This window comes from Protopterus annectens, chromosome 1.part1 (genome assembly GCF_019279795.1).
Source record: "Protopterus annectens isolate FY-2018-M chromosome 1.part1, PAN1.0, whole genome shotgun sequence".
Classification (NCBI taxonomy): Eukaryota; Metazoa; Chordata; order Ceratodontiformes; family Protopteridae; genus Protopterus; species Protopterus annectens.
Window position 1 is genome coordinate 1,622,812,352 of NC_056726.1, and position 12,500 is coordinate 1,622,824,851.

General features: G+C 36.6%; 1 protein-coding gene across 1 annotated transcript in view; it reads left to right on the plus strand.

Moving 5' to 3' along the window:
- The window catches only part of LOC122816569 (ephrin type-A receptor 7-like), a 2,140,039-nt gene that overhangs the window by 1,672,538 nt on the left and 455,001 nt on the right, over positions 1–12,500 (plus strand). Inside the window, exon 9 of the mRNA XM_044089436.1 lies at positions 5,555–5,740. Coding sequence (XP_043945371.1) covers positions 5,555–5,740 — 186 coding nt within the window. The remainder of the gene's footprint in view (positions 1–5,554; positions 5,741–12,500) is intronic.

Here is a 12,500-nt window from a genome sequence, read left to right on the forward strand (position 1 = left end):
TTTGTCTCAACAGAAGTCTCCGAGCAGGTGAACCAAGATGTTTATCACAAGGAACATTTCTGAGATTTAAGAGATTCAGGAAAGGATCAATATTGTCTAGTTTTGACTTCTCTAGTAACTGTTTTTCTACATTGAACTGCATGTTCTGCCAAATCATTTGACTGCAGATACTCTAGAATACTTGTGACATGAGTAAAGTCCCATTCTTCAGCAAATCGTTTGAACTGTTGGCTTGTAAACTGCACGCCTTTATCAGAAATAAGTTTGTACAAACTACCATGGACTGAAAAATGACACTTCATCTTGGTAATGACAGTACTGGATGCTATATTTCGAAATAGGTCAATCTCGAACCAATTGGAGTAAGAGTCAATTAGCAGCAAATAATGTTGACCATTTCACTCAAAAATGTCAGCAGCTACTGTCGACCAAGGTAGTTCAGGAATCTAGTTTAGATGAAGTGGTTCCTTCTGTCGATGTGGCTTAGTACTATTACAGACAGAACAAGATAAAAGTACTCTCTCAATGTCTTGTGACATAGAAGATCAAAATACTAGACCTCTTGCCCTTCTTTTGGTAGAGTTGGATCCAGGGTGACCACAATGCAAGATAGTAATGTACTCTTGTTGCAAGGACTTTGGAATAATTACTTTTGGACGTTCATAATGATACCTTTGTCAGACAAAATCTAATCTCTGTATGGAAACTAAGGTTGGACTTCTTGAGGTAAACTAGATTGCCTTGATCCCTATCCTTGACTGAGAAAGTGGTTGAGCCTTTGTAAAACTGGAGCTGTGGCTGTGTGATCTCTCAGCTCATTAAGAAATGTGGAAGAAAAGTTTCTCACTTCCATGACTTCAAAATCAAGGCTCTCATTCTTATGCTGTCCAGTGGTGTTTCTGGGTGATCTGGACAATGTATCATTAAGATAAAGACGTTTGCCTTTCTTGTAAGCAAGAGTGAAATTATACTTTTGCAGTCTCAGCATCATGCATTGCAGTCTGGCTGGAGCTATATGCATAGGCTTTCTCAAGCCTAGAGGCTGGTGATCTGTTTTGATCTGGATAGGTCTACCATAAACATAATCATTGAACTGAGAATGTGCAAACACAATTGTCAAAAGAACTTTCTCAATCTGAGCAGTTTGGGTAAGAGTTCTCAATGCATAGGCAACAGGTTGACCCGCTTGTAGAATAACTGCACCAAGGCCAAATTTTGAAGCATCACAGGAAAGAGTAACTGGCTAGTGAACATCATAGTATCTGAGAGTTAGTGGACTAGAAATTTTCTGTTTCAGGACATCAAATGCTTTCTGGTGTTGCTCTAACTATGACCAGGATACATCTTTGTGTCAGCTGTCTAAGCTGTGCTGAAAGTTGGCTCAAGTCTGAAATGAAGTTGCCTAGATAGTAAACCATGCCAATAAAACATTGCAGGGCTTGAACATTGTGTGGAGCTGGCATCTCAAAAATCGCTGTTTGCTTTGAAAGGTCTGGCCGTAGGCCTGAACTGATAAATAAATGACCAACATAAGTAACCTCTTGTAGCCTGAATTTGCATTTCTGTGGATTGAGCTTAAGATTCACTTGACATGCTCTTTCCAGAACTTTCTTGAGGTTTCTGTAATGTTCACCATTACCTCCTTCTAATATGTCATCTACTACAGTAGCACAAGTATACCCAGAAAAAAGTTCTTCCATTACAAATTGAGAGACTTCACATGTAGAATTTATCCCAGATGGCATTCTCAGAAATCTGTACCTTCCAATGGAGGACAGAAAGTAGTGAGCAATGAGGATTTTTTGTCAAGCTGAATTTGCCAAAATGAACTCTTTGCATCTAAGACAGAAAAAACAGTGGCATTTGGCATCAGAGCTGCAACTTCTTTGACAGTGCACATTGGATGATGAATTATTTGAAGTGCTTTGCTCCAAACTCATGGATCAATACATATTCTGATGTCATCTAAGCTTTTCGTATGAGCTACCACCATGGAAGATACCCATTGAGTTGATTCTGCAACTAGACCAATCATACCTTGTCACAGCATTTTGTTTAGCTCTGCTAAATGACTCTGTCCTGCGTGGCTATTGGGACCTTTTAAGCTGACCTGATAACTGGACTGACATCCATATCTAACGTTATGGAGTGCACAATTGGAAGCTTCCCTATTTTATCTTTGAAAAGATAAGCATAGATAGAAAAAAATGTACCTGGGAAAGATAGAGTAGTGGTCTTTCAAGCTAACTTGATGGACTTCCTTATTAAATGAAAGCAGTCCCATTTTCAAACTGTCTCTGAGCCCTAATAATGACTGGATGTGGCTCTTGACCACATAAAATAATAAGTCATAGCATCTCCCAGCAGAGTAACATGAAAGCACTACTGAACCTACAGTTTGAATTTGATTGCCACCATAGCAACAAGCTGCACACACCTTGCCAAGTTGAGCCTTTCACCATGATGCCTTTCACCATGACACACTCTATCAAATATTTCTGCTGACATAACATTGCACTTTGAACCTGCATTAACTTTGAGCTCTATGGGTTTGCCATATATCTGAACAGTGCAAAATACTGCATTCTTTGACCTTGCATTAACTATTTCATGAAGGTCTGAGACACCATCAACATAAAGAGTAAGGTTCCAGCTCTCTTATTCATGAACTTGTTTCTTGAAATGTTCCCTTTTAATAAAAAATGTGGGCCTTTTAATTTACAAAACCTTTTGAAATGATTCAATTTATTGCATTTGTGGCATTGCTCACAAAAAGCTAAATATTTCTCTTTTAGACTGATGATTTCCACCACAATTACAACATTTGGCAATGAACCTGGGTAAGCACACACCCTCACCCTTATACCTGTTTGCTGACTTACTCTTATGGTTCACTGAAACTGTGCGAACTTTGGAACTTGCTGGAAAGCTCTGGGGTTTATCAGTGAGTGCTGCAGGGCCACAGTTGCTGCCTTGTGCTTGGCCCTGTTTCTTTTAACCACAGCCTGCATACTTTGTCACTGCGCCTTCTGGAGGTATTCTCATTTGTAAGCACATTTGTGTGCTTTTCTGTGAGCTCATATAGCTGACAAATCTCAATGGCCTTATTCAAAGTTCAATCACTGTCACAACGGACAATCTTTCTCACAGCATCATCTTTAATAATGCACACAAGTCTGTCTTCTATCAACTTATCCCATAAATCACCAAATCTGCATGTTTTAGTCTTGTTTCTCAACTCAGTTATATATACTGCAAAAGTTTCAACAGGCTTTTGATCCCTTGTATAAAATAAGTGCCTTGCCATTGGAACATTTGTCTGGGGTTACACATTTCTCTAAATTTATGTTTTAAGCAGTCAGGATCTTCCCTTGACTCAGCCTGTGCAACAATAATTCAGTTCCTCCCTTTCCTGCATAGTTAGCAGGTGCATATACAAATGAACGTTCTCTTTCAATGACTTATGACCCAGCTAAATTAAGCAGAATAATTGCCTTTGTATGCTCATCTTTATCAGAAAATGCAGCCTGTATGAAAATGTTGTGCTCCTGCTCCAATACTTTCCAGTTTTCTGCAACATTATTGTCAAACACAAGTGCACTGGGTTTTCGAAATCCATCTGCCATTCCCACAAAGCATGCACAAACAGGCTGAAATTATGGCCGTTGTAATTATGTACGAACAAACTGTTTTGTGAACTTGTAATCACATTCAAATGCACAATAAGCTCATTGAAATCCTGTACTTGTGAAATATTCACTGTAATGGCTGTATTTTGTGAAATAACGTTACTGTAATACTCCATAAACATGCAAATACTTTATACACTTCTAATAACTCGGATATCTTTAATCAATATGAAAAATATGTGCTTAGCAAAAATGCAACAGTTTCCTCTTATTTTATTTGTTTTATGCAATTTGGACTTTATTTCAAACATTTTCAGTAGTAATTCTAATATTTTTATCAATATTGGACATACCTGTTTATTTAAATATTGTCTAGAGTGTACTGTATGCCTCGTTTTATATTTTGTGAATTAGAAATAGTTTTGAGCAAGTTTTAACATCTGAAATTTGTTTCTGACCTGTTTTGTGAATTATACATGCAGTGGGGATGATTCCCCCCTTTATATTCCTCCAGTGCCACCTGGATGCCTCTTGGACTTAAGTGGAAGGAACTATAACTCTTTCTGGCAACAAATAATTTTGGCCATTCTTCTTCTAACATCATGTCCCTTTAGAAATGCCACTTCTGACACCATGTCACTCATTCCTCTCTAATACAGATGACAAGCAGGGGGGTAGTTTGCTTAGATGCTTTAGTGCATAGAAACACAACAGGATAGATAGCAGTATCATAAAATACAAATGAACTGATTAACAGACAGACCTTACATACACACATGCTTACATCTCAATAACTTACTAGAAAATGGCAGTCAGGCTCACAAATGCTCAGAATTTATATACTTGGATAGCTTTTTAAAGATGCATACACATATATTGATCTACAGGGAACATTGAAATTCATCCCTGATTTGGCACACATAGGAAAACTGTAAATGATTAATCTCCCAAACCTCTGCTTGTAAATGTTTTGCCTCCCAAACCTCTGTTTACACTTAGCAAGGGTACCAGAACATGTCAGGGATTTGGTATGCATGGCTAGGCTTAAAATACCCTTGTGGTCATTAGCCTAGTAAACACCTGTGAACCTATAAGGAAATGGTGCTAGCAGTGCAAAAAACATATGCTCCACATATGGATGCCAGATCTTAAAGCATCAAATTATTCACAGGATGCTTTGTACTGCATATTTTAACTTTTTTTGCAATTTATGAATCTGCTGTACTTATTTTAATTTTGCCCACTGAGGGACCATACCTAACAGCAATTTGCCTGCCTTTCCTTTGGCCTCATAGTGATCTATCTCTAACCTACATTAACACACACACACACACACACACACACACACACACGCACACACACGCACACACACGCACACACACACACGCACACACACACACACACACACACACACACACACACACAATATAGATAGATGTATAGGCAGATAAAATTAGCTCAAATAATTGTCTGTTATGACCATCTTTCTAGTGTTGAAAATTGAGCTTTTCACATATGTTATGTCTCATCTTACAAAAGGAACTGGCAAACAATATTTACTGTATTTAAGCTGATGCCACTTTAATTACAAAACAAACCATTTCATTTCTGCATGATTGTTGTTTTTGCCATGTTATAAACATTCATTTTTGGGAGGCTCTTCATGCTTTAGTGTAGCTACTAAATTGAAACAGAAAGCTACTCATAACACGTTTACATGTTATACTCTTGACCATATGATTAATAACTTTCTAATTATAGAAATGGATGTAGTTATAAGGCACAGCATGACGGGCATACAGCTTCATATTACAGCACGACACATGCTTGATTAGACTCAGCATTATTTTGCATGACAGAATCCATTTAAAGAAACAAATGAAATTCCCAGCATGATTCCCTGGTTTTAATTTTTTGCTTTGTAGGGGAGTTTGGGGAAGTCTGTCGAGGTTGCTTGAAGCTGCCCAGCAAGAGAGAACTTCCTGTTGCAATCAAAACTTTAAGAGCTGGATGTTCAGACAAACAGAAGCGAATCTTTTTGTCAGAAGGAAGTATCCTTGGACAGTTTGATCACCCCAATATTGTTCGCTTAGAAGGAGTAATAACACGAGGTAAAGATTCAACATTTTCCTTTGATGTATTTGATTTTGCTTCTGAATTAGTTAATGCAGTTTTTCTATAGTCTAAAGATGGTGGTATTTGGCTAGTCAACGACACTTTCTGATTCACTGTTTTAACTGTTTGACTGCTGGCATTCTTAGGTTTTCCATTTTATTTTTGTTTAATATATCATTCCTATCAGTGGAACCCTTGGCTATTAGCTGCCATTGTTTATCTAGGACTTTGTGACACCTCTGTGGAGTGCCTTTGCTCCACTCTTTCCTGCTGATTTATTTGCTGTTTGATCCATGTTTGATTTTATTTCACTTGACTACAAGCTGCTGATGACAACTTTCTATCAGCTAGTTTTAAAGAGTATGGTTTTGCCATGGCAGAGCTATTGTGGTACCTTTTGAAGCACTTCCTGTTTTAGATTAGTATTCTGAAGAGTGTAGTTGAGGCTAAGTAGCTGTGGACATCTTTCTTGGGCTTGTGAACTTTTATTATGATTTCCTTTGATGTGCAAAGTCCATTCATTTCTTATCAGGAATTTGTAAGGAACGTATTGTTCAACTTCTGTGCCTTTTGCATTGCATTGGCTGCTACACAAATGTTAGGAACTTGTTAGGCAAAACTAGAGAAACTTTGAAGTATCAGTGCTTAAAAAAGATGCAGCCGACAATGTTATTTAGCGCTTTCAATCACTTTAATTTACGTGACCTTCCTCAGAAATGCCATTTGAAATCAATTACTTCCTTTTATAATTTTATACAGGAAATTACATCATTGTAAAACATTGAATTACTTATAAATGTTTTAAATACCTTACCAAATTCATGTGAAACATATATTTGTCATATATAATATGTAATGTAAACTGATGCTTACAACTTCTTGTTGTTACCTATAAGTTAAAAAACATTTTAGATTTATGGTGTCATTTAATCCTGGGTGTGTGTCAGCTCCCAGGTAAAGCTGCCAATACGCCTCTTTGCATTCTAGTATGTTGTTTAAGTCCCCCGTGAAACTAACATTATCCACCTTATCCATTACAAAAAATTCATATTTTTTGAAATCCTTACACATGATGGAATGTCTAAATAAAGCGTTGGATTTGTCCTTTTTCTTTATGGCCAAGTTATGTTCGTAAATACGCCTTTTCAAATTTCTTTTCGTCTTCCCAATGTAATATACCTTACATGTCACACAGGTTGCCGCATAAACAATCAGCTCACTATTACAATTGTAATAACTTTTTGCCCAGAAAGTCTCCTTATGTTTTCCTAAAGTGATGAATGAAGTGTTGCTTATGTACCTGCACTGCCTACAATTGTTGCAACTATATGTTCCTTTCTTTATTGTACAAGCTCTAGACTGTTTGGACATCAACGTCTTCTTGTTCTCTAACATACTTTGGATGTTGGTGACCTTCTTAAATGTGAATTTAGGAGTTGTACCTATTATGTTGGCCAAATCTTTGTTACCTATAATTATTTTCCAATTCTCTAATATTGTTGTTTTAATTTCCCACATTTCATCAACTATGGGGATTGGAAAACTTATCATATACTCATCCCCTTCTCTTTTGGCATGTTTACCAATGAACTCTCCTCCTTCCACCATGATATCTATGGACTGTAATATGGGTTTAGCTACACCTTTTCTAAGCGGAAAAACTTCCTTCTCTATTTGTTTTATCCACTTTTTTTCATAACCCCTCTTTTGAAATAATCTACTTAAAGTTTCACCTTCTTTTAGAAATATTTCTTCGCTAGTTGTAAGTCTGCTGAGTCTAATATACTGTCCTTTGATAACTCCTTTCTTCATGTGTGGGGGATGTAAACTTTCACTGTGCAAATACTGATTAGCAAAACATGCCTTCCTATAAATTCTACTTGTGAAAATCCTAGACTCACTATCTATGGTTAAGTTGATGTCCAAAAAGTTTATATTCTCACCAAAATTACCAATCTTGAATTTTAAGAAATTGGTTGTATTGTTTAGATCACTCACAAATTCTATGAATTCCAATTCAGTTCCTGCCCATAAAAAAATCAAGTCATCTATGAATCGGTGATAGATCTTTATTTTTCCATAACTTGGGTGTAATTCTAAGTGCTTTTGCTCCCAATTCGCCATCACAATGTTCGCGAATGCAGGGGCTACCCTAGCACCCATGGCTACACCCGCAGTTTGTTGGTAGGTCTTGTTATTGAATGTAAAAAAATTATTCTCTAATATTAAATCCATCAGACTACAACAAGTGTTGATTTTGATGGTCGTTAAACTGGTATTTTTGTTTAAATATTCCCTCATATACTCTATTCCTGTCTGTTGATCTATAGATGTATACAGACTTTTTACATCTAAGGTCCCAAAAAATACAGATGTTTCATCCATTTTGTGATTTCTTAGTATTTCCAATAGATGCCAGGAATCTCTCAAGTAGTATTTTGACTTTTGTACTATTGGATTCAATATTTTGTCAAGCCAGATTGAAATGTTTTCTGTTTTTGCCATCTTTGCTGATATTATTGGTCTGAATGGTATGTCACTCAGACTATCCTGTACTTTTGGAATGCCAAATAATTTCGGCAGTTTTGGCTCTTCTACCAGCATATACTCATAACTGTTTGTATCTATTTCCCCCTGACTAAACATGTCGAATAAAAAACTGTTTATAGCTTTGTATTTTATCCTTACTGTTTCTAAATTGATGATCTTATAAGTATTTTCATCTGCTAGGGACTTTTCTATGTTGTTTACATACTCTTTGGTGTTCATGATGACGATCATCCCTCCTTTGTCTGCTCTCATGACTCTAACATTACTGTCTTCACTAAGTGTTTTTAAAGCTTTAATTTCACTTTCACTTAGATTTTGCTTGTACTTGTTGTTATTATTAAAGAGCCTAAACTCTTTTTCACATGAATTCTGGAAGACCTGTAATGTATTCATCAAAGGAGGGTTATACGTACTCGGTTTCTTGATTATATTCCCCTCATCTTTATTCCCTTGTGTTATGTCATGTAAAATATAATTTAGATTCAGTTTTCTTAGATACAATCTAAAATCTATCAGTAACTTGCCAATATTCACTTTGTTTGTTGGAATAAATGAAAAACCTTTCCTTAACACACTAGATGCATCTTCACTTAATACAACATCTGACAAATTTAAAATAGTAATTTCATAACTCTCAACGTCCTCTACCACCTCTTCTTGTTCCTGCCTTTTGGCTTGAACTTTTTTTGGGTGGCATTGTACCACCGTGTAGTCCGTTTGTTCTGATTGTTGTTCCCCTGAAAAGGGACTGCTGAGCTACTAGCTGGTGTATTAGCTGCTTCTGCATAGGTGGTATTGTTTGTATTGTTTCCATTATTTTTACTTCCTTGTGTTTCCTTGTTGTTTGTTTCAAGGAACACTGTTGCATTAGTTGTGTCACTTTCTGCATGAATGTTTAAATTGGAAACATTATCTGTTGAGTGGGTGTTACAGTTAGTGATGTTGGTTTGTATCACATTCATATTTTCACCACCAGTAATTTCATTTACTATATATGCCTTATTGTTGTTATAAGCCATAAGGTCTCTCTTAAATTTATTTTGCTTTCTAGTCACAATCGTTGCCTTCTGTCTCTCAGCCTTCACTTCCACTCCATTATATAATACTAGAAAGTTACTGAAAGATTGGTTGTTCTTTATTTTTGCATCCAAATTTTGTATGACCTCTTTTAACTTTGACAATTCACCTTTATAATGTTCGATTAACAATGTCATCATCCTTATTCCAGTGTCATTATATAGTTTTATCAAATCCGAACAAAGTTTGTCTCCTGGTGTCACACAGTTAGGAAATTTTGCTGTGCGTAACCCTTGAGGTACTACTTGGCGTCTAATACATTCATCCAAGTACTGTACCTCGATGTTTAAGGAAGTATCCTTGGACAGTTTGATCACCCCAATATTGTTCGCTTAGAAGGAGTAATAACACGAGGTAAAGATTCAACATTTTCCTTTGATGTATTTGATTTTGCTTCTGAATTAGTTAATGCAGTTTTTCTATAGTCTAAAGATGGTGGTATTTGGCTAGTCAACGACAATTTCTGATTCACTGTTTTAACTGTTTGACTGCTGGCATTCTTAGGTTTTCCATTTTATTTTTGTTTAATATATCATTCCTATCAGTGGAACCCTTGGCTATTAGCTGCCATTGTTTATCTAGGACTTTGTGACACCTCTGTGGAGTGCCTTTGCTCCACTCTTTCCTGCTGATTTATTTGCTGTTTGATCCATGTTTGATTTTATTTCACTTGACTACAAGCTGCTGATGACAACTTTCTATCAGCTAGTTTTAAAGAGTATGGTTTTGCCATGGCAGAGCTATTGTGGTACCTTTTGAAGCACTTCCTGTTTTAGATTAGTATTCTGAAGAGTGTAGTTGAGGCTAAGTAGCTGTGGACATCTTTCTTGGGCTTGTGAACTTTTATTATGATTTCCTTTGATGTGCAAAGTCCATTCATTTCTTATCAGGAATTTGTAAGGAACGTATTGTTCAACTTCTGTGCCTTTTGCATTGCATTGGCTGCTACACAAATGTTAGGAACTTGTTAGGCAACTATCACAGCAGACTATCACAGATAACCTCTAACTGGTTAATCAGTGTATTACATCAATGCAACTTTTTGGCTGTATACTGCTTGTTTTGCAATTACATGGACTACATCTCTGCAATATGTTGCATGCACGCATGTGTGTTTGTGTGTGCATGCATGTATGTGTGTGTGTGTGTGTGTGTGTGTGTGTGTGTGTGTGTGTGTGTGTGTGTGTGTATGCCTGTGTGTGTGTGTGTGTGTGTGTGTGTGTGTGTGTGTGTGTGTGTGTGTGTGTGTGTGTGTGCGTGCATGCGTGTGTGTGCGCGTGTGTGTGTGCATGTGTGTGCATGTGTGTGTCCAGTGTTCCCTTCTTTGTAAGTAAACTTCAAAGCTCTTTTTCATGTCTTTTATTTCCCTAAATTTGTGAGTGCATGTGGATTTGGTTCATTGCTGGCTCCCTTCAACTTTTGCCAAGTGTACTGAGAAGTTTAATAGCTGTTGGAAGATTTTAAATCATCAGCCTATATTAGGAATGTAACTTTAATGCCACTGACTATTTTTCTTTTTTAATGTACCATATGATCAGTTGCACTTCATCCTCTGAGATGTCTTAATTTTCATAGATGTCTCTAATTTTGACTCCAATTTTAGCTCTGTCCCATTTTGTCCCTCTTAAATTGGTGACTTTTGGAGAAAAGGTGGGGAATTACACTTACCCTGGCATTCATTAATGCCTATACTAATTGTAAACTGTTTATTTTATTTAACATTTGTTTACCAGGAAAGTCAGACATGGAGTGAAGACAATTTTCAGCAGAGGCCCAGGAAGAAACACTCCAGCTGCATGTCTTTGTAATGTGGGAAGAAACCCACACAAATGAGGAGATGACATGTAGACTCCACACAGGAGGCAGTGCAGCCAAAAATCAAACCGGGGAAACTCTTGATGTGAGGGGACAATGCTACCACTGCACCACTGCACCGTCCATGTGTGAGTGAACAGACAACTCAAGCGTAACTCACACGTTCGTAATTTTAGTTTCCTACTGATTTCCTTCGACCTTTAAATACTGAGGGGACTTCATAAAAGTTTCCACAAAGTTTAGACTACATGTACACTTAGTATAATCTTTGAGTGACTAGAATGCACAAAAATGTGGCAAGGATGTTCTTGAATACAAAATGTGTACACTTAGTGCAGGTGTTATTGAATCTGTCCCTTAATAAAAAATGACAATAATTAGAATCAGAGACTTCTTTTACTTCAGACCATGTATTTTAATTCACATTCTCTTATTCTATTTTTCCTGATTATTTTTGGATCTGTCCCTGATTCTGTTAAGATTTGTCACTGATTTGTTGAGAACTATGCATTCTTCTCACAGTACTTTAATACTGAAAAGTATTTTATCTTTGCAAATATGTTTTATTTTACATTTTGCATTTCCATATACTTGTATACCTTGCTTCATTTCTGTATAACATCTTACAGCTTAACTTCAATAATAAAAGTTGAAACTGAACTTGAAGAATATTCCAGAATTTAATGCTCAGACACTCTAGCTGCACTCTTTGTTAATCCAAGCACTGCACCTAACAAATATCTTTTGCCTTTAATCAACTGCTAAGGAATAAAACTTGAATGCAGGTTTTATAATTTAAATGTCCTACGCAGTGTTTTTCCTGTACGTCCTTGGATAGCAAGGGTTCCCATTATATGTTGAAAGAGTGTAACTCTAATCCTCCAAATTTCAAGAGTTTTAGTATGATTATGGGAAGCATATACTAACTCTGAAATTGCTGTAACTCAGATTACTTTCTCTTTTCGAGAGCACAGCAACTGATATAAGTAGAAGGAATGCTTGTGTGTGTGTATGGGGGGGAGAGGTGCTGCCGCTGACGATGGAGATGCAAAAGAACTGCAAATGTGCAACAACATTTGAAGTTTATCAAATAAAGACAAGTATGACAGGCAGAGAACTCTTTATTTATCATAAGGTAAGCGCTTTCATGGATAAAACCACTTCATCAGACCATATTACAAAGTAAAAACACTCTATTAGTAGTAAAAACTAAGACATAATTCACCAATGATTGCAACTAAAACATATCACATGCTCACCTCCCATTAATAACCAGCTTTGATCTCCTTTTCTTCAGTTTGGGTCTTAAAGAGA